Below are 23733 nucleotides of genomic sequence, written 5' to 3' on the forward strand. Positions count from 1 at the left end.
GCTATCCCAAAACAGAAAAACGACATAAACAACTTTATACAATTGAATTACCTGAAATTGATCAGAACAAATGGCATAGGATCCTTCCTCTCTATGAGGGAAAACAAAATCAGAAGAGAAAGAGAGAGAGAGAGAGAGAGAGAGAGAGAGAGAGAGAGAGATTTAGAAGAGATACGTACCATCAAGCCTACACCTCGCCTTTCCAAGCCCTGCCACCATCAAACCCCACAGCCACCGGTGCACCTGCAAAATAGAAAGAAATAAGCATAGCTAAGTGTCTAAGTCATTTATAATTTATATTATGCACCCAAGAGCAAGCAATTTCTTCCACATCAATAAATTTATTGTCAAAAGCATTCTATAAATTAATAATAAATGATAGTATTCTCCATGAAACCAGAAAAGACTCTCAGATCATAACATTACATTATAATCAGAAAGATGCTACTTTAGATGACCATGAGAATCAATGGCTAGTTAATTACTTCTGATTTCAATTAAAAATGCATTCAAGCACAATAAAAGTTAAAGAAACCAATATATATCTTAAATAAAAAATAACCACAAACATCAAATTCAACAAAAATCAGCCAGCATGTGCATATATATTAGACCAACAACAAAAATATTTTTTTGAAACTTCTTAGTCCCCCTTGCCATAAAAAGATTAAAGAAAACATATTTTTTAAACACAATATTAAACATCATGCTAATTGATACACTAAGCCCAATAACTCAAATTAGTTAGTATTATGAGTATTAGACCAACAACAATACAACGAGGACCGCCAAAATACTCACCATTTCAATGCACAAAGCTAAGAGAACGAATATCAAGAAAAGTTAGCCTATAATCAATAAAACTTACTGGAATAACCAATACACCAAAAGGAGGACTAAATAATTGAAAATAGGATGTGTAGATGATAATGTATCAAAAATAAATTCAGATTTAATACATGATTTAAAAGGGAAATTAAATATGATTTGGGATAATAAATAATACATGGAATCAATTAGCATAGTCCAAGAAGCTAACTGCAAGAAGCAAGCTGTCATCTAGCTCATTCACAAGGCAAAGCTTAAAAATTCATTTATATGAAAAATCATGATTATCAATGTTGTTGTGAAGTGTATTAAAGAACCAAGCAATGTTGAATAATTTGTTTTTCTTTTAAAGATTTAGTCCACTCTTATATATAGAAAGACAAAGGTATGGCTAAACAATAGAATCATGGAAAGTTTATTGGTTCATTAAAAATATTAAACTCAAGAAGCCTTATTCAATACAGTTAATAGTCTATAACAGAATACAAAGCTGGTATATGCATATAGCAAAATATTTAAAGCAACATAACTAACATAATCCTATTTGAGCTTGCAACAATATCTCAAAACTGTACATGGAAGAATTTAAGTAGCATAAAGATCTATTAAAACTACAACTAGTTCACATTTAGAGTTTAGTGTTCAAATTCTAGTTTGTACTTCCAGTTTCACACCCAATGCATGTCGCTTGCCAGAGAAGGATCTAAAATTTAGGAAAACATTATCATGCTAACTAAGTGGGGGTGATAATCTGATTTTATCTACACTGATGTGTTAGTTTTTAATAGAGGTTAGTGAAAAAGCTTCTCACTTTAGGGTAGGCACTATTAAGAATAAGATCATATCCATTCTAAAATATATGCAAATTTCTATATATGAATATATATTTTTCACATTTCTTCTACAGATTGAAAGGAGTTGGAACTAATTTCCTTACCAAGCATCATTTAAGAATATTTTATTCTACAATTCCTATTACATATGTTATAGCTTCACTAAGTTCCATAGAATTAGGATTGCAGGGCCTTGAGCACCATAAGATATTGTGTTTAAAATTACCAAAATAACAATTTAGTAAATGCACCTGAAGTTATGCTTTGGTGGAAAGAGTTTTTGGTAAAAGTATACATACAAGTATCTCATCATCAAGATATGAGATCATGAATAGTCTCTGGAAAGTTCCACCTGTGTGCATAAGATGAAATGCTTAGGATATTTTCACATTTTATAGTAATAACCTAGTGAGTCAGCAGTAAAAGTAAACGAAAGCATGATTCAATTCTCATTGAAAACTGAATCTTAAAAATCTCTCTTAAAATATAATCATATGGCACCTTATATTTCTAATTACCACATTTTTAATGTTTTTTTTCCTCATTGGTGGTAGGTACTGTATGGAAACTTAGTGACTGAATGAATAGAATCAATTCTCATTAATGAAGTAATGATACAAAAGAGTATATACACAGAAAAGACCGAAACTAATAAAATAACTAATCTACAAAATAACAATAATTAGTTACAATGAACAACTAACTAACCAAAATATTTAGTAGCTGTAAAAATTGGCTTAACAAGTACCACATTTTAATGATCATTTGCATCTTTCTAGGGAATATTATAATGATAAAGTGTAATCAAAGGTGAGTACAAAAAGTATCCTCAGCAGTCAACACTTAATCATCCTTTGGCAAATTTCAACTTTTTAGTTACTGATAGTTATCTTAGCTGCTCTAATAGCTCAGGTCATTTTTGTGTTATAAAGAACTGTGTAAAAGCAACTGAAGATAAAACTCCAGGGAACTACAAATGTCAAGTGTGTTTGGGGTGTTATAAAAGAGCTATATAAAGGAAATCTGGAAGATAATAAAACCCCAAGAAACTGCAAATGTCAAGTGCAGGATACTAACTCGCCAAAGGCTGATGACTGTTTTCTTATACAAGCAAGAATGGTAATGCAAAAGTTGACAGGCTGAAAGGACAGGGTTCTGTCCCATACAGCAGTTGTTTCCAGGACAAAGAACAAGCAATATCTGACCAAACACTTTTTGACAACATATTAAAACAGTGATTATAGGTAGGTACTAACTCAAATTTGTAAGGTTTCAAAAATGGTCAATAAAGCATAAATTTTTCTTACTCAAAGGAACTCTCAGACCACTAGTGAAAGCATCCCTAACAGGTATAGAAAGTTTTTGTATTGTGTTTGCTGCCTGACCAAGTGCACCTTTAAGCTGTTCTGGCACTGTTTCTTCAATAACCTTTAGTGTCTCAAAAACCCCACCTGCATATTCCTCTCTCATTCGAAGTGGTCCTTCAACAGTCAATTTTGTTGACAGAGTAAACTTGGTTTCTATCTGCATTCAAACAAACATAATAAATGCCCTTTAAAAAGAAAGATATATGCAGCTATGTGCTGATGAAGTTATCAAAGCATACAAATCGAGTCAACATTAAAAAAAAACATGCAAACAGATTTATTTCCCATTTGTACTAAGTTTTCGGCATCTTAGAATAAGAAGTAAAAGTTAATTTTGTAAAATCATTTGAAACCATATGGTCAATCAAATTAAGTTGGAAGCATTGGGAGAAAAGGAGCCAAATTTGTAAACACATACTATGAAATCCCATTTGTTAAGTAAATTCACATCATTAAAGAGTAGAATGCCGAGTTCAAAACTCTCATGTTTGTCGTAACTCTTGCATATCCATCCTTGATCACCATATCTATTTTCGATAAGTTAGCCAAATTTGAGGGAAATATCCTACAAACAGTTCAGGGGTTACAATAAACATCAAACACAATCAGTTGTTATCCAACTCAATCCAATTTCACATTAACCACATAATTTTGGACAAATACAAACCACATTTCTCAAAGCTGAGTAACACATGAGAGCATAGAAAACTCACTCGAATATGAATTTGGCAGCAAATAAACCTGGGCTTCCAGACCCAAACCATTCGAAACTCCACCGACCCTCCACGAATTGCGACCTGATTAGCTTAAACAAGTAAAAATCCCATAAAAATTGAAGCTTGGAAAAAATCCTCAGCTCAAATGAGCACTTACGTCGTTGGAAGAGGCGTCGGATTAAGCTGCTCAAGGCCGGTAATTCTTCCATTCACATCAATTCTCTGCAAATCACTCGTCTTTCCAGATACTAAAGCCTCAAAACCCCCAGAATCCTTAAACTGAATAAATAAATAATCCCAAATTCAAAGCTCAAATGCTAGGTCTTATCAACTACAATACACAAATTCTTAAAACTTGAGACTCACAGCAAGAAGAAGGGATTCTTTAGCGGATAGCCTCTCCATTTCTTTGGCGTAAGCAATTGGAGCTCCTCCCTGTACAGCATGCTGGACCATTGCTCTGCAAGTCAATCTCCATCGGAGTCGGGCGAAACATGGAGAGGGAAGTTGTGGTAGATGAGGCGGAGGAAGATGACGAACAACAGGAACAGATTGTAGAGATAGCAGATAGCTGGTACAAGACCGTGGTAGACCCACGAGTCGAGCCATGTCGTAGACCCACTGCCGCAAGCACAGTCGCTGTAGAGTCCAAGAACTTTACTTAGCTAGTTAGATAGTAGTATTATAGTAATTATATTATTATCTTTATAACTGTGGATTTTTGGTTCAGACCGGGATTTATTTGGACACTCGTAGTAGTACCTGTAGATTTTCTAAGTTTAACCTATAGTGTAGGAATATTAATTTTAACCTAAGGTTTGATTAATATGACTGATATTGAGGATAATATTTATTATACTATAAGGTTTAGATAAGAACCAATAGGATTTTAGCACATGTTATGCATGGGTTATTAATGATTAAGTATTTTGAGGATTAAATTTATTTAGGGTAAAATTTGAATGCTCTAAGGTCAGTCAGCAGCTTTGAAAACGTTTAATGGCTTAGTCAAGGTTGTTTACTCAATTCAAATTAAGCTAAAAATGGGTAATTTCGTGTTTAAATAATCAACATATGCCGATATATCGCAGCATGAAGATACGAAAAACACGAAACGATGCACGACTGCCTCGGGCATACTGGCCCAGGCAATATATCGCCTACAGGGGGCGATATATCGCCCCTCTCAGCATATTTTGAAACTTTTTGAAATCATTTTCCATTCAACCCTTCAACCTCTTGATAAGTCCAGCATCATTTTGAACGAGTCTTCAGCCTCTGCTGAACGATAATTCAAATTATTTTCACTTAGAAAGCCATTATTTTTATTCAAGTTAAATGAAGATCTCTTCATTCCTAAACTCTATAAATAGGACCTAGTACCTAGCCATTATTCATCTTTTACTCTAAGTTCAGAGGCTGCAAGTTGCTAGGTGAGTGTGAGAGTGTAAACACTTGGGTTGGGAATCATAAGCTTGATCATCATAAGCTTATCAAAACACTTGGGAAGTAAGATTTTATAGCATTTCGGTTCAAGGTTTAGATCGGTCTTATAAGTCTTCAAGGTATCCCAAACTCTAGTTCGTTTCTGTACATTTTCTTTAAAAGTTCTCATAGCCTTCTACTCATTCTAACCTTATTCTTATTTTGGTTAGGAAATCTAAGTTCTTGAGCAAAAGGTTTTGGTAAGTATATTTTAAAAGTATAGTTCCTTCATCTCTTTTTCTTCAATAAACTCACCTTTCATAAATGGTTTTTAAGAGTGTTCCAAAGTCCCAACTCTGTCCTCATATCCCGGTAATTTTGGTAAGGAAAATAGGGTAGAATTCATATGTTATATGTTTTATATGTTATCTTATGTTTTTATGTTACGAAATGTGTTATGTTATGTATGTATGTAGGCTTGGGCATATGACCCATATGACTAACAAGCCCCAAATGGATTATGGGCATATGACCTGCTTAGCTAGTAGGACCCCACTAATCTAATGGGCATATGACTTGTTTAGTCTATGGGACCCCAAGTAATAATGGCCATTATAGTATGTGTATGATATAAGTGTTATGTTATGTTTTTATGTTTCTTATGAAATTTATGTATATGAACTATGTGTTAGATTTTCCTTGCTGGGCATTAGGCTCATTATTTTTTGTTTATATGTGCAGGAAAATAGTCTTAGTGGCGGGAAAGGTTCTTGGAAGCTTGGAGAATGTGTATTGAGGTCGAATGGATTCAAGAGCCGAGCGTTACAATTCGAGGATGTAGTTTTGTTTTATGGTTTTTCCATGTATTTTTCCACACTTGTTATGTAATTCCTTTTTATTTTAAATTATGTTTTGTTTTGTTTTTAAAACAATGGGATCCCATATCCTAAGCTAAATTTTATGTAAGTTTAACTCTTATTTTTACAAGTTTCTTAATAAAGTTATGGTATTTTCACTTGTAAGTTTTATTAAGGATTAGTATGTATAGTTTTCGTTAATGGTCCAAAAGTCTAGAGTAGTTGGGTCATTACAGTCACACCCATGAGCGAGCCACGTTGTAGACCCATGAGTCGAGCCTCCCTGTCACACGACCCAAGCCGCAGGCCCCCATCACCTTGTTACACACCTACAACTAACAGAGAGAAAGAAAGAAAGATTGAACGAGCGAGAGAGAGTTACTGAGTGTGAGAGAGAAACAGAGGAGGCGTGAAGAGTTATTAGGGATTCAACCTTAGAGATTGCTTTTTTCTTTAATTTGGCACCTATGTACTTCATTTACCGCCTGTTTTCATTTCATTTAAGTAAAATGTCTGTGTCTTTTTCTATTAGCATGCGACAATAACACTTTTTAAAATATGTGATATTTTAATGTAATGTATGGGCATAATTGTTGTAGTGCTCGATACCATCACACATCAGTCAAGGCCCAGGCCCTATCAGTATCTCATGCTTCCTATTAATCAAACAGATATCAGCATTCGTATTCCTTTCCAATCATATAAGCATATAATCATGTATACACAATTACCAAACCTTGAGTCGAGCTTGTCTTTAGCGGCGAATGTACATGTCCAGCCAGTCTTCAGGTACCCTTAAACCTAGGACACTCTGATACCAAGTTGTAACGCCCTGTGTAGCCAAGACCGTTACACTGTGTGTTTATAAAGGTGCAAGACTTGCTAATCAAGTCATTTAGTTAGAAACGTGATACTGAAACCATAATTGAACTAGGGTTATAATATTTTGGTCATAAAAGATACATTTCATTTAGATAAACATTTCGTACATGGGATCCCAAAAGAAATAGAGTTTAAAAGATAGTTTACAAAAATTCCAGGTTGTAAACAAGTACTGGCCACTCTAAGGGCAAATCAAACATTTAGGCTTCTCCTATCATGTACCACTCCTCGGCTGTGGCAGCCGATCAACTGACTATGTACATTCAGTCTCAAAGCTCTCCAACTCGGGACTGGTCCACCTGCTCTTGCCTTTACCTACACCACGAAGAACCCGTAAGCCGAGGCCTAACAAGAAAGCCACAATACAGAGTATAAACGGTAAAAAACAGTCAGATATTTCATGAATTATCAATCAGATATAAACAGGTCATATTGCTCATATAGATAGTGATACCAATCTACAAGCAAATAATCAGTTACTCAGACAACATACTCTCCACAACCATTAGTTTAAACAACATTAAACATATCATGCCAAAATCTAGGGTCGGCGCCCTTAGGCCACACCCTCTGAATATCCCACTGACTCCGGCTCGCTTAGGCCGAGCTCAATTTTTATGTCTTTAACCTCAGCTACTAGTGGCCGAGCCGCACCCTGTGCGCAAATATTGATTATGGCACTCTTAGGCCGTTTATCACAAGTACCCATGGCATAATCTCATCTCCTGACATCACATAAAAATATAGGAAACTCTTAGTCCCGACATATTCACGTAACAGGGTGCAGTTTCTTACCTTTGAATTCGATAGCTTTGATTAGTGAAATCGACCTTCAAGCATGATCCCGTCTGAGCCCTAGTGTAAACCTAGTCACAGCCATAAATTAGAACCATCACTAAACTTCAATTCCATAATCTAACCTCGAGAAAAATCCTGAGCCCTCGGGAAGCCCTAATTCCACCAAACGAGGTAGTGGAATAAAACCTTGAGCCCCATGGCAAAAACCCTAAGAAAATACCCAAAAATCCATTTCTGGAGGTAGGGTAGCACTACAGCGCCACAAAGTGGGTGCTACAGCGCTACAAGCAAAGACAAAAGCCCCCGCAGGAAGCCAGCATAGCGTTGTAGCGCTCCAAGGCTAGCGCTACAAACTACAATCTTTAACCTCTGGTTTTCTCCTTCGAATTTCCCCGAGCCAAACCTCCATAAATCCCCTCCAAACCTCTACCACACTTCAAATTAAGCCTACCACTCACTACATCTCACCCCACATGGCCCAACACATCAAATTTGGCCACATGCACCAACAAACACAGAAAAAACAAGATTGAGCTTGAAGCTCAAGGACTTAACAAGAAATTCAAAACTTCAAAGCGAGAAATTGTTACCTTTAATGGGAGAATTAGACCTTAGGTTATTTCTATGACCTTCTAGCCTTTAGCTCCTCAACTCCCAAAGCTCAAATCCCTTAATTTCCATTCAAAGCTCAAAATCATAATCAACTTCATCAAAGTTAGAAAATTCAGACCGAACTCTGTAAATTTTACCTTAATTGAGTATTAACTACAGCTGAACCTCTAGCCACTTCAAGGATCAAAGTCTCAAGACATTTCCTAGACCATCCTTGAGATTCCAGCTCCAAAACTCACAAGAAATGGTGAGGAATAGAGCAAACCGAGAGGAGAAGAAAGGGGTGAGTTAGATGTTCTGTTTTTTCTTCTTTCTTTTCTTTTGCTTCTTTCCTTCAACTTCTAATTCATTCTACAACTTCCACTATCTCTAAAAAGTCAGATTAATACTAATCCCTTTTAAAACACCAAAAGACCATATTGCCCTCCCAAATATAACCCAGCCTTTAAGTCATTCTAGGGGCATTTTGGTCATTTGTTCCCAATTCCCGCTAATTTCTCAAGTGTCCCTAATATTTACCGCTTAAACATTGACACTTAACTAATCACCAATTATTCTTCCTAATGTCAAATAGTCTCCAATATATTTCCCAAATTCCCAGAAATACCCCCAGGCTCCCCCGAGTCGGATATAAATCCTTACCGTGACTTTTTCACTAAATCGCTCACTAGGATCGCCTCGAGTCACAAGATGCAGATATATATCCACATAATAATGTGGTCTCAATATTTAATCACAATTAATTACATTTATGCCCTCAACGAGCCAAAATTACGAATATGCCCTTATAACCTAATCATGGCCTACATGCATACTAATACTCATAACCATGCATCTCATATATCAATATAATCATATAATCATATAAGCATGCTTATCACATAATCATGCATTTAATCATTTAAATCACACATAAACCAATTATGCCCTCCTGGCACACTAATCAAGGCCCTTAAGCCCTATTAGTAATTTTGGGTCGTTACATGCATCCTGGATCTAAAATCCATTCTTTGTTTGATGCATTCTCTGAGATTGAAAAAACATCCCCATTAGAGGACCAATCATCATTGGTGTCGGCTACAACAATAGTTTCTTGATTATACTGATTTGGTTTGTGATTACTCTTGTGATCTGGTTGTGACTTGTAGTCATATTGGTGTCTATTGTCTTGTTCGGTTTGAACATTCTCTGGTTCTTCAACATGTTGCAGAATCTTTTCATATGGCCAACTTTGCCACAATTCAAGCATTGCCTCAAATCTTTGCTTCTTGATTTGGAACGAAAGTGAGATGGCTGCCTTGAAAAACTTCTCTTTAATTGTCTTCCTCATGCAAAATAGGCTTCATCTTTCCTAGATTCCTTCTCTAATTGTAACTCGAACTCCTTAGATTTTATAGTTCCAAGTACATCTTCAAGTGAGATAACATCCCTGCCATATTTGATGGCAGCTTTAACTTCTTGATAAGTTATTGGTAGTGATCTTAGTAGAATAATGGCTTGGGCTTTCTTCATCTACCTTGTGATCAATGTTACCAAGTCCAACAAAAATTTCATTTTAAACTTATCAATATTATCATTTAAAGAAAAGGAGGAATTCATTCTAAACCCGTATAGTCTTTTGAAAAGGTTGATCTTGCATGAAATTGAAGGTGTCAAGTAAAATTGTTCAAGCTTATCCCAAATGCCTTTTGATGTAGTTTCTCCACTCAACTTTCTCCTTACTAGTCGGAAAGGTGCATGATGATTGTATAGTATGTCATCTCCTCCATTTCAGCTACTTCTCCCTTCTTACTCTCCAACAATTTCTTGTCTCCTAGCACCTTAGCAATCTTGTGAACAAGAATTCCCTTCAAAATTTCACGCATAATCCGAAATCAGTAGAACCATCAAACTTTTCGAGTTAAACTTTGCCATTGTCTACATGTTCTTAGTGTGATGTTGTTCTTGATTAATCTTGATGCGAAAGTACTAGGATCTTGATTGCTTTAGATCGTCAACCTGACTTTGATTTTGTAGGAAATTTGTATTGATTTCAACTTCAAGATCCCAATAATGCAAACAAAATGTTAGTTTGTTTAAACACAAGAGTAAATCAATAAGTATAATATCAATATAAGAACATAATAAGTGCAGAAAATTAAATAAAATGACAAAGAACACACTCTCTCTCTCTCTTGAGCTTCTTTCTTAACCCGAGCAAGTGAAGACCAAGTCTTAATATATAGCCTTTAATAGATTTGTCATTGGTTGACAAGTTAGTTAATTATTCTGTTATGACTGGTATTGGTGTAGGATTTGGAGAAACTAATTCCACAAGTAGGAATGTCATCTAAAATTTTGTGCGAATTACAAATATGGTAGGAAAAAATTGTAAAAGGGAAACTTGTATTTGTTCTTCGATAATAATGTAGGTTCTTAGAATGAAGGTTTCTTTAGTGGTGATCTTGGGTTTTATAGACCATGGGTAGGAAGAGCAATTAGTTTTTAGAGTTTGGATTTTTGATAGCTTGCCTTTTTGGAATGTTAAATTATTAGGCAATTTTACTGAGTTTATCAAGTCCACAATTTGTGGGATTCAATTAAAAAAAGTAATGTGTATGGGAAGGCATGGGGAAATGTATCTCACAATTTGTGTGATTCCTTTCAGGTATAATAATATTTTCATTTTCTGTATGTATATGGTTATTTTTTACACATTTTTTCTAAGAATGTTTAATCGTTATTTTATATATTAGGTATAGTAATAAAAATAAATAAATTAAGCCCTGTATATATAATATTACATTACGGTTAGGCATTTGCCCACAATTCTAATTAACAATTAATTTTTAAAATTAAAAAACCAAATATAGTCATTGCATCAATAATAAAATTTTAATAATAAAAAAGCATGATATATTAAGGAAACCATACATGCATTTGAGAGTTTTTTTAACTTATCCTTTAGAAAGTGGGTCATATTAATAAATACACAATCATAGTCCATTAAAAAAAAAAAAAATAATCGAGCTAACTATATTTCTCAGAAAATATAAATGACAATAATTTACCACAATATTTAGAGTATCATATTTGATGTTAATGGATCAAAGATAAAATAGTATTAGTATAAATTTTGTATTTTTTAATGTTGAAATTACATGAGTTAGAGGAAATTTTGATTAAAGACTACCCATCCTATTTTTTTTACCCTATATTAAAATAAAGAAAAAATTTGGGTAGTGATTGTTTTTAAAACGAGCAATAAGTATTTTTAGTATTTTCAGTATATGATAAGTTGTAACTCAATTTTTTTAAATAATGATGTATAATATAGTTACAGGAGATCTCTCACAAATTTTTAAAAAACTCCAGATAAATTTAGGATACTAAAATTAGGATTTAAATATCCTATTACACTCGCGTATAAATATTGAAACAAACATGCTTGCAACAAGTTGTTTGAATCTTGATTTCAGCATCCTATTATTCAGAATTTCTTGAAAAAATTGGGAAGTCTACTATAACTGCATTATATACCATCATTTTGCAAAAATATTAGAGTTGTAACTTATTTATATACAAAAAAATACTAGAAATAGTGATTAAAAATAATCACTACTACAGTCAGTGGTATCTTTAAAATAATATTATATAATGGGTTGCATTACAAGAGGCAATCCATAAGTAGGCCGCAAAGTAAGTAGGGTAGAAGGTGAATGACGGTAGTTTGGCGACAAGGTAAAGGAAAACCTAGTGAGGATTAAGGCTAGGATAATTTTATACTCGAGCGTGCTCAAGTTTCTGCCCACACACATTCTTCCTCCAAATCCAAACGGTAGAAAACCCATCTTGTGGCTGCAGCCACCATAAACTACGTCGTTTTGGAACCTCTCAGGTTTGAAGTCATTGACGTCATTTCCCCAAAGAGAAGGATCATGGTTCATTCCCACAACGTCAATCCATATGTTTGTTCCTTTGGGGATTACCATGTTTTTGTCTATTACTTTTATGTCTTCTCTAGTTTGCCTTTGTATATTAGGTGCCGGTGAGTATAGTCGGATAACCTCGTTCATTACCCATCCCATCTGCACAATTTGAATATGAATCCATGATTAATATAATTTATAAGAAGTATATGTGTATATTTATTTATAGCTGTTACTAAGGTGAATTAAATTGCCAAAATTCCCAATAATATTCCAACCACTTTAATGAAATAGTCAGTCATTTTTTCTTAAAACAAAATACACACATTATTAATAGTATAGAGATTATTGCTTGATAATTTGTGAGATAATTTTCCTTGTTACTCCGCCAGCCGTAAGAAAAATTCTCTTTTATGTAGTATCATGACATAAATTTTTTACTTATTGAATCACCTATACTATTTGTGGCATGAAATGATTTCTTTTTCTTCTTCAATAACTAGTTATTGCATATTATTATTTATTTATTATGTGGTTATAAAATTTCAAAATTACAATATAAATATCTCTTCTATATAAATGTGTAGATAACATAAATTTTTTGTTTTAACGATTTTTTTTGTTAACTTTAACAGAATATTCTAAATATTTAATTAAATATATATACTTTTAAAATTAATTAAAAATATATATTTACTACTTATATTAATATAAATTTAAATTCAAGTCTTATAAAATATCATTATTATAATAATATATAATACAATATATATTCCAATGTTATAAAATATTATTATGTAATAATATGTAATCTTAATTTTTTACTAATTATATTAATATAAATTCAAATATTATAATAATAATAATAATAATTAATACAAGACTGAATATTTAATAGTTATACTAATATAAATTTAAATATTATAAAATATCATTATAATAATGATATATAATATATATTATTTATATTTAAAAAGAAAACAAGCATATTTTTATTTGATCTAATACTACAAGAAAAATTAATATTAGAGGCGCTATAATTACAGACAAGCTGAATCCGCCTGTAATGTGAAGGTTATTAGCAACGGACTAGGGGGTCCACCGATAATAATGTTTAAATTTTAAAAAATATATATAAAATATTGTTAGTGGCAGATTTATTATTTAAAATTATTAGCAGCGGATAATTGATATTATTAGAGGCGGACTATCCGCCGCTAATAACTTTGTATATAGAATTTTTTTTGAAAGGACCCCTCATTTGGTCTGACTCTCTTCATCTTCGCCACCTCTCTTCTCTTCTCTTCTCTTTTCTTCTCCGAACCCACTTCCTCCACCACCATCTCGACGAACCCATCTCTCCCACCATCGTACCGACGAACCCACCTCCCCCACTACCATCGTTGTCTTCGTCTCCACCGCTCACCCCATACGATAATATCTTATTTATATATATAATTATATACATATAAATACATATAATCTTTACATATATATAAATATATTTATTATTTTTATAATTTTATTTATATTGTTAAGGGTACCACCACTGACCGGAGCACCACCATTGGTCAGAGCACGACGATTCATATATATATATATATAAATATTATGAATTAATTTTAAAATTATTTAAATTTAGTGAATATTAATTTTTTAAAAAAATATTAAAATCATTAGCGGCAGACCCCGCAGCTAATACTAAATGTTATTTTGTGTTAGTGTTTGATTCTGACACATAAAGTAATGGCGGGGTATGTTGCTAATACCTGCCGCTAATAATATATTAGTAGCGGCCGACTGTTAGTCCACCGCTAATACATATTATTAATGTCAAATTAATACCGGCGGGGGGTATTAGCGGCTGATCCCTGTTGGTACTTAATAATAGAGGCGGAGATGGGGCTTAATAGCGGCAGAGCCTACCGCCGATATTATCATTAAATGTTATAGTGTAACTAATATAAATATATATTCATATTGAATAATAATAAATATTATAAATATATTATATATAGGTGTCGTGTGTATATAATAATAGTATAACTATGTAACTACACAAAAAATTAGAATAATATTTCTCTTTCATAAAAAATAAATAAGCTTATTATTTAATCATTAAAGTGTAATTTGAATAATATCATGAATATTTTATTTTTTAAATATAGTAGTTTATAATTTAAAAGAATATCATATTATATATATATATTAAAAAACTATAAACAATGTTTTGTTTTAATTTTTATAGTGGTGTTTATTTATTTAAAATTTATATGAAAATCATACAAAATTAATAAAAATAATTTATAATTTATAAATTATAAAAATAACAGGCGACTAGGTGCTCTCTGGTTTCTCCATGGCGAGACGCAAGAAAAGTACCCTAAAGCCAGCTACTAAATCGACGGGGGATGTTTCTCCAGCGGTCCAGACGGTTGGAGGGCAGCAGACGGTAGCCGACGATGCTATTCCGGAGGAGATGGAAGAAGTTTATACTGATTCGATGCTGGATTTCCCTGAAGCTGGAGTTCACGGTCCTTCAGGCTGTATTGGAACATCTGTTGGAGATGGTTTGTTAGACGATGGAGAAGAGGATACGACTGAAATTGCAGGTAATTTTCAAAGCCAGGCTAGGGATAAATGGTCTCAGTTCAGCGGCCTGCTTCCTAATCAAGGTGGGGCAAAGCTCAGGTTTGAGGAACCAATTGTTCAAGAGGGCCAACGTATTGCTCAAGTTGATTTGGATGAGGTCCAAATTGAGAGTTTATTCTGGAGTTCAGCTGTGGTGTGTCAGGTGCTTGGGGCAAACCCTCCGTTTGCAGTTTTTGAAGGATTTATTAAAAGGATATGGGGTAAACTTGGCATTGAGAGAATTGCCAGGTTGAATAATGGGTTCACACTGGTTAACTTTCGTGATGAAGTCACTAGGGATTTGGTTTTGGAAGCTGGGGTTCTCCATTTTGATAGGAAACCAGTGATAGTAAAGCCTTGGTCTACTGATTTGGACACCTTGAAGGCAGTGAAGTCTATTCCGGTCTGAATTAGATTACCAGGTCTTGGATTGCAATATTGGGGTACTAAGTGCTTGAGTGCTCTTATGAGCACAATAGGGGTTCCGATATTGGTCGATAAGGTTACGAATGACAGATCTATGATGCAATTCGCTAGAGTTTTAGTGGAGATAGAACTCTCGGAGGATCTCCCTAAATTGGTTCAATTTCTCAATGAGAAAGGGCAGTTAGTGGAGCAATTTCTGGAGTTTGAGTGGCTTCCTACCCAATGCAGGGGTTGTAAAGTGTATGGTCACACTGTCAGTATGTATAACAAGAAGCCCGCTGAGATTTGGAGACCAAAAACCAGTTTGGGGAATGAGGCAGGGCAAGGCCCTAAGGTTCCCCAAGTTGTTTCAGAGGTCATAGAGGCAGGAATTCCTGTCACTGGGCTGTGTGATGTCGTCAATGAGAAGGAGGGAAATGAGACTCTGACTGTGAATAATGAGGAGATGGATATGCCCCAAGAGACTTCTAAATTTGCCCCTGTTCTGTCTGGTGTTAACCAGACTCGGAAACCAATCAGTAAGACCAAGACAGGCAGTCAATCGGACTGGATTACCCCTAAACGGGTTGGAGGGAACAAAAAGGCCACACAGAGGGCAAAGAGCACTTTGACTAATTCTTCCAGTGCGTTGCAAGAAAAGGTTTTGGAGGTAGCAAATTTGGGACTAATTTCAACCAGTTTGTTACATGGAGAATCATAGCATCCTTAGTTGGAATGTTAGAGGCATTAATAAGGAGGAGAAACAGAAATTTCTGAGCTCCTTTTGTTTTGTTAATAAAATTGGTTTAGGTGGCTTGTTGGAGACCAAACTTAGGGGTGATAAGATCAAGAAGATGATGCAATCTTTTTTTAGAGACTGGAGTTTTTATTCGGGTTCAGTTTCTGATGGCGGAGTGTTGATTATTTGGCAACAACAATTGGTTTCTATTAAGGTTCTTCATGAAACAGACCAGCTGGTTCACACTTATGTTCAGGGCATAAGGACAAATAAAGAGTTTTGTGTGACATTTGTGTATGGTAGGAACTCTATAGAGGAAAGAGTGACTCTCTGGAGGGATTTGACTACTCTTTGTTTTCCAGCTACTGCGTGGTTGATAACTGGAGATTTTAATGCTGTTTTTGAGAGTGCGGACAGAATTGGTGGTCGTGCTATATCGTCCATTGAGTTATCTGATGCTCAAGCTTGGAGGGCCTTGGGGTTAGTTGATGAATTGCGTGCTAGGGGGTCTCACTTTACTTGGACAAATAATCAAAAGAAGGATGACAGAATTTATTTGAGATTGGACAGAGTCTTTGTGAATGAAGGATGGCTGGACACTTTCCCTCAATCTGAGGCTGTGTTCAACTGGGAAATGCACTCAGACCATTGCTACTGCATCATTAAACCTGAGGTTTCTGTTAATTGTGGTATTAAACTTTTCAGGTTCTTCAATATGTGGTCTAACCATGAAAAGTTTAAGGTTATTGTCTTACAAAACTGGTGTAAAGCTATTCGAGGGACTGGGCTGGTGCGTATCTGTTATAAGCTGAACCGACTTCAGGGGGTGCTTCGGAAGTTTAATAGGCTTAGTGTGGGAGATGTTGGCCAGAATTTCACAATGGCCAAAGAGAGGTTCCAGGCTGCCCAGTTATCCCTGCAGAGTGATCCGCACTCAGTGAGTCTTCAACGAATTGAATCTGAGGCTGGTATCAATTTGGATTACCATGCCAGAGTGTATGAGAGCTTTTTGAAACAGAAAAGTAAAGTGGACTGGCTGTTGTTTGGAGATGATAATACGGCTTATTTTCACGCCTGTCTTAAGCAAAGGAGAGCCTCTAACTGTATCACTTCGGTTGTTACTGAATCAGGCCAGATTATTGATAAGTTTACTGATGTTGTGAACCATTTTGTGACTCACTTCCAGAAGATTATGGGAAGCAAAAGCATGGCCTCTAGTCCTATTCAGAAATCTTGTTTTGAGTTCGGTCATAGATTGACGTTGGAACAGCAAGTTAGTTTAGTCAAGCCTTTCTCTATCAAGGAAGTTAAAGATGCGATGTTCAGCATTAAGTCTATTAAGAGCCCGGGGCCTGATGGGTTTGGCTCGGGATTTTTCAAAGCTCTTTGGAACGAGTTAGGGACTGAAATTTCAGCTGCTATTATCGGTTTCTTTGACAGTGGTTTTCTGCCTGAGGAAATTAATAAAGCTACTATTTCCTTGATCCCTAAAGTTGAGACTCCTTCTCGGGCAGCTGATTATAGGCCAATTGCTTGTTGTAACTCTATTTACCAATGCATTTCTAAAATGCTTTGTAGTAGATTGGCTTTGGTGCTTCCTAGTCTGGTCCATCCTAACCAAGGAGCCTTTGTTAAAAACAGGTTATTGGCGCATAATATTCTAATTCTTCAGGATATTATCAAAGGCTATAAGAGGAAAAACACTTCCCCAAGGTGTGTCTTGAAGATTGATTTGAGCAAAGCTTATGACATGCTAGATTGGAAATTTTTGGAGGATATTCTCGCTGAGTTTTGTTTTCCGGTTAAATTCATTAAGTGGGTCATGGCTTGTTTGAAGGATCCCACCTATCTAATTCTTATGAATGGGAAGGTTCAAGGGGAGTTTAGAGGTCGGAAGGGGCTTAGACAAGGGGACCCGATTTCCCCTCTGTTATTTGTTTTAGCTATGGAGTATTGTACCCGATTATTTCAGCAAGCTTCATTGGACAAGAGTTTCCGGTTTCATCCTAAATGTAAGCGCCTTAAACTTGTCAATCTTTGTTTTGCCGATGACTTGGTCATTTTTTGCAAGGGGGTTAATAGCTCGGTTCAGATTATCAAGGAGAGCTTTCAGGCATTCTGTTGTGCTTCTGGTTTGACAGCCAACAAGGATAAATCTCAGATTTATTTTGGTGGCGTGGCGGATAAAGAAATTACTAGTTTGATTGAGGGCCTCCAGTTTTCTGAAGGGCAGTTCCCCCTAAAATATTTGGGAGTTCCTCTTCGAACTTCTAGATGGAAGGCTGGCGATTGTTCTCTCATAATCAAAAAGATTCAGTCTAAACTTCACACTTGGGCGAGCCGTCATCTTTCATTTGCGGGGAGGGCTCAATTAATCAACTCGGTGCTTTTGGGCATAAGATCTTTTTGGATGAGTATTTTCATTCTCCCTAAGAGTGTCATCAAGGAGGTGGATCGGCTTTGTAGGAACTTCCTTTGGGGAGTTAAAGATGGAAATCTTCAACGCAGCAAGTTGCACTTCACTGCTTGGGATCAGGTGTGCTTGCCTAAGTGTATGGGTGGTCTTGGCTTCAAAGATAGCTGTATGTGGAATAAAGTGCTTCTTGCCAAGTATATTTGGGCTGTTTCGTCTAAGCTTGATATTCTTTGGGTTAAGTGGGTGGATTCGATTTACTTAAAAGGTCAGGATTTCTGGCTTTACAGAGCTCCTCAGGATGTGAGCTGGTATTGGAAAAGATTGACTAAGCTCAGAGATGACTTCCCTGTTGTTAGACTTGATGAGGCAGTCCATCATAACAAGCTTTGTCTGAAAAGTCTGTATCACAAGTCGCTTAACAAAGACAGAGTTATTTTTGCAAATGTAGTTTGGAACTCTTTGTCTGTGCCTAAACACAGATTCATTTTATGGCAAGCTACCTTGGGCCATCTTTTGACTAGAGACAAGCTCAGCCTCTGTCATATGGATTTTCCTTCCTTGCTCTGTCCGGTTTGTGAAGCGGATCAAGAATCTCATGCTCATTTGTTTTTTGAGTGCCCGTTTTCTAGGCTGGTTGTTTCCCAGGTGCAGATCTGGTTGGGTTCTGGTTTATGGCCGAGTAGCATTGATGGTTGGAGCTCTTGGATGGCTGGCAAGCCAAAGGGGCTGAAGCAAATAGTTTTGTCTGCTGCCTTAGCAGCTTCAGTGTACATGGTTTGGAGAAATAGAAACCATTGTATTTTTAACTTTTGTTCCTTCTCTGTGGGGTATGTCATTAAATTGATTAAACATTTTGTTAGGGGTAGACTTCTTAGTCCGGCTAAGAAGAAGCTTAAGTCTCATGAGCGTGCTTTTTTTGACAAAGTAGTTCAGCTGTAAGTTCTCGGTTGTGTGTTGTGGCTGTTGAGTTTGTAATTGTTTGGTTGGTTTTCAATATATTCCCTTTTTCATCAAAAAAAAAACTATACAACCTTACATGTTATCTAGTATATATATATATATATATGTATAGGTACCTTTTTTAGACCAGCAATGCAGGTGAAATTAACTTCATCTCCAATCACATCCCTAATTTCTTCTCTCAACTGAGTTTGCCAATCTTGATTCAAAGCCAAAAGCAATAGCGTCCAAGTCAAAGCCAGCGCGGTGGTATCATGGCCGCCAAAGAAAAAAGTCTTCGACTCATCGATTAATTCCCTAACCGTCAACATCTTTCCCTTCTCACCATTTTCTTCGTTTGCTTTAAGCAATAAACCCAACAAGTCTCCTTGGCAATTATTTTCCTTTATGGATTTTCTTCGAGCGGTTATGATTGATAGGAGGATTTGGTCTATTTCTTTCCCGAGATTTCGGGCTTTAAGAGTTTGTTTTCGGTCCATAAATAACTCACTAAAAGGAACCCCCACTAAGCGATTTGACTTGAAGAGTGCAACTTGTAGGGCTTTTAGTTTATCAAACACTTTCTGCCCATTTTCGTAGCTTATTCCAAAGCTTATTTTGGCTATGATTTCTCCAGTTATGGCTGTCAGTTCTCGCTCTGCATCTATTTCAAATGGCTTATTTGAATTCACCAGAGTAGTCCACCTGTCTAACATGTTGTTGGTTGACTCTATCATTGACCACGCCATAGCCTACACATAGCGTAATTAAGTCAATGGTTATTGATAGATATTATTTAAGAAGCCTTTAGTCATAGAGAGTAAAACTATAACTCATAAACATATAGTTAGGACGAAATAATCATAAGACGACCGTATAATTCTAAAAATCACTACTAGCTAGGCATGCAATAATTAGTACTGTACCATAAGATCGACCCATATGATGTACTCTAAAATAATGTCAGGGTGATAATCCCATGGAAACGTCCAAATCAAATAAATAGTAAAATTCTATTATTCTCAATAAAGTTACACACTAGTCCTTATAGTAATGTTCTTTTTAAGGTCAGAACGACGTGGTACGTATAAATGCCTATACATATATATAAATAAATAAAGACAGAAAGTCTTGCATGCATGCATGAATTAGTACCTCCAAGTTTGTTTTCGAAAACGCAGGAGTAATGGCACGTCGATGGCGAACCCAGTCGTCACCTTCAACCATAGTCAAACTATTGTTCCCAAACATAGGTTCTCTATCTTTTCTAAATACATTGGGCTTTCCCCAACTCTTTCCCACTACTCCAACTGATATTCTTCTTAAAAATTCAGGATCTGCTACGTACAGAAAAGGTTCCGTGCCAAGCCAATATACGAATACTTTCCCTGCACATTTTCATGATTAAGCAATACAATCAAAAATTCATTAATTATCACTTAATCACAAGTAAATATATATAATGATAATAAAACAATACATACATATGATAATTGTCAAAGAAAAATGGGAGTTAGTTACCATAGATCTTTCGCCACAGTGCAAAGTGAGGGAATACAGTAGAGTGCAAGTCATGGCTGATGATATTTTTTGATGGTACCACTTCAGCTTCATTATTGCTCGAACTCTTTCTTCTCATCTCACTTGCATTGCCTAATGGGAAACTCGGCGTCGGACCACCGAACCCGTTTTCTCTAAGATTACGGTAAACCCGATTTGGAGATACCCACCAAGAATGGGCTACTCTCCAAAACAAGAAGAAAAAAGTGCCAAAAACTAATATGATGGCAAACCAAAGAGCTTGGGAGATCATTTTAAGAGCCTCCATTGAATTGTTTCTGTGTTGATATATATCTTTTCTTTAACTTATTCGATTTATGTGATCGAGTATTACACATATGTCCGAGTGTATATATATACAGAGATGGTATTATTTCTGTCGGAAACTAACCGCGTGAGAGGAATATCTGAGACTGAGATATTGTCGTTCATATAATATAACATATGTATGTGATGGGTGTTCTTTATTTCTCCTCATTAATGTTTAATTCCTTGCCACGCGCCGTCCAAGTTCAGTCAATGAATCATCACCACGTGGACGGCCTTTGACGTAAAAGGTTGATTCAAAATAACATGCGTACCACGAGAGAAAATTAAAATTTTCCGCATCTTTACCAAAAAATAAAATGAACATGATGATGATTACAGAATAAAATAGAAAAACGTAATTACAAAAGAATTTCAATAGGGCAGGAGGCAGTGCAGGACCGGGGTCCACTTTATATCAATATATATAGCTTATAATTTAGGAATTGTAATTTAGCAATTTAAAAGTGTCTAATATTATAAGAGTTGTAACTTTATAATTAGTTAGAATACTTGTTAAATTAAAATATATAGGATTCCATATTAGATTATACTAATAATAATAGTATGTCAAATTTTTTAGTGTTTGCTCAACAATACTCTATAATTTATAAAGTAATATATAATTAATATTTTTTATTTTATATTATTTAGATAATAATAAATTAATTTTCTTCTTTAATTATCTCTTTTTATATTTATTTTTATTTATTTTTAACAATCAAATTGATTCAACATTTTCTTAGCCCAAAAAAAATATTTTCTTTTAAAAGAATGAATGAGCATTTAAAAATTTCAAATTTATAAAATATCTAAAAAACTTTAAGATATTAAAATCAATGGTCTTTCTTCTCTTATATATCATATTATAGTCACCAATTGTTGGCTATATAAATGACTCCATATATATATAAATGTATATCATCAAAATATAATAAGAGAATGAAAATATATTTAGATATAGTCTAAGTAGTAGTGCCATCATATATATATATATATATATATATATTTATAATATAAAAAGTAGGACACACTTACTCCTAGTGCATGCAATGTTAATAATATGTTATATGTCTCCATATATTTTAATCACACTACTACAAAATTGACGTAGGATGACAGTTTAAAACTGTCGTAAGAACGCTCATACATCAATTCTAATATTGTCATGCCATGCACTAATATGAGACGGCAGTTCAAATAAAAGTGTCATTCACTGTGTTACATGAGACAACAATTTTGTGCAAGCGTCGTCACCTATGCTACATCAGGCAACAGTTTATGGCCACATGTGATGTGACCACAATTTTTAAAATAAACTTCGTGTCATGTTGTACATGAGACGACAATTTTGTAGGAATTGTTTTCCTATTGATAAAAAAATCCCTTTTCTTTTTTAAAACCATACGTCCAAAATTTCAAAATTGTACAATTAATATAGTAAAATTTAAACATAATCTACAAAATTTTAAAAACCAAAATTACATGATAAAAAATATACTTGTTTTTATCAAGTAAAACTAAAAACTACATATTTACACTAAGTTTCATTTTTGATAAAACAACTAACACTATAGTTACCCTAGTTGTCTCCTCCGCTCAAAGAAGCACTAGAAGAAATCTGACATTTACCTACCAATTTCTTACCTACTTATATTTATTTGTGGGTAAATATGAGTTTTACCTACCAATATTTAATGGTAAGAACTATTCGTAGGTAAATATTGCAAAATTTATAAACTATTTCAGATTTATTTTTTGCTACCAATAAAATTAGTATGTAAAGAGTTTTAGCTACATATATATTGGAGGGAAAATTTTCAGCTTTTGGAGCTTATTTTTCCCTCCAATTTTATTTTAATTTTTAAAATTTTATTAAAATTAATGTTGATGTGTCTACAACATTATCCTAGTGTGTGACCATACTTATTTTATAATTTACACATCATTTTATCATTACATATAATATAATAAAAACATAAATAAATTTATTATTTTCTCTTCTCTGAGTACAGCCTCTCTGTTCTCTCTTCTTCGAGCACCGCCACCACCATTAGACCATGGCTGAGCATAGCCGAGACCCTTCATCTCCATGGTTGAACCCAGAGACCTTCTTCTCCGTTGTTGAACTAAGATGCCTTTACCTTTTTTCTTGAACCTAGACGCCTTATTTTTGTTATTGAACTCAAACATATTCTTCATTGTTCGTGAATCGAGATACCGCTCATCTTCGATCTTGAACCCAGATGCCTTCATCTATGGTCTTGAACTCAGGGGCCTCTTATCCGATCTTGAACCCAGACTGCCGCCGTCCGGTCTAAGCCACCGCATCCATGACTAAGCCTCTATTGTGTGTTGTATGCGCTTGTAACCTTTGTTCTCTGTAAGCGATCTTTGATCTTGAGGCCCTTTGTTCTTTTTTTCTTTTTTTGAAAAGTAATTTTTTTCTTCTGTTTATTGCTTAGAATATATGTAGTTAGTAATATTTGTTTTGGATTGATTGGTTTTGGT

General features: G+C 34.8%; 2 protein-coding genes across 2 annotated transcripts; both read right to left on the minus strand.

Moving 5' to 3' along the window:
- Positions 1 to 1918: 1918 nt before the first annotated feature.
- Positions 1919 to 4353, minus strand: LOC133779018 (probable plastid-lipid-associated protein 13, chloroplastic). The gene is made up of 6 exons (XM_062219024.1): positions 4111 to 4353; positions 3902 to 4023; positions 3742 to 3825; positions 3497 to 3593; positions 2969 to 3185; positions 1919 to 2013 (listed from the first exon to the last, which is right to left on the minus strand). Exons 1-6 carry the CDS (start codon positions 4351 to 4353, stop codon positions 1919 to 1921), a joined length of 858 nt encoding a protein of 285 aa, XP_062075008.1.
- A 7594-nt stretch (positions 4354 to 11947) lies between these two features.
- On the minus strand, positions 11948 to 21184 carry LOC133779019 (cytokinin hydroxylase-like). Its single transcript, XM_062219025.1, has 4 exons — positions 20878 to 21184; positions 20512 to 20744; positions 19494 to 20108; positions 11948 to 12385 (listed from the first exon to the last, which is right to left on the minus strand). The coding sequence occupies exons 1-4, from the start codon at positions 21182 to 21184 to the stop codon at positions 11948 to 11950; spliced, it is 1593 nt and encodes a 530-aa protein (XP_062075009.1).
- Positions 21185 to 23733: the final 2549 nt, after the last annotated feature.

Source organism: Humulus lupulus, chromosome 5, assembly GCF_963169125.1.
Source record: "Humulus lupulus chromosome 5, drHumLupu1.1, whole genome shotgun sequence".
Taxonomy (NCBI): domain Eukaryota; kingdom Viridiplantae; phylum Streptophyta; class Magnoliopsida; order Rosales; family Cannabaceae; genus Humulus; species Humulus lupulus.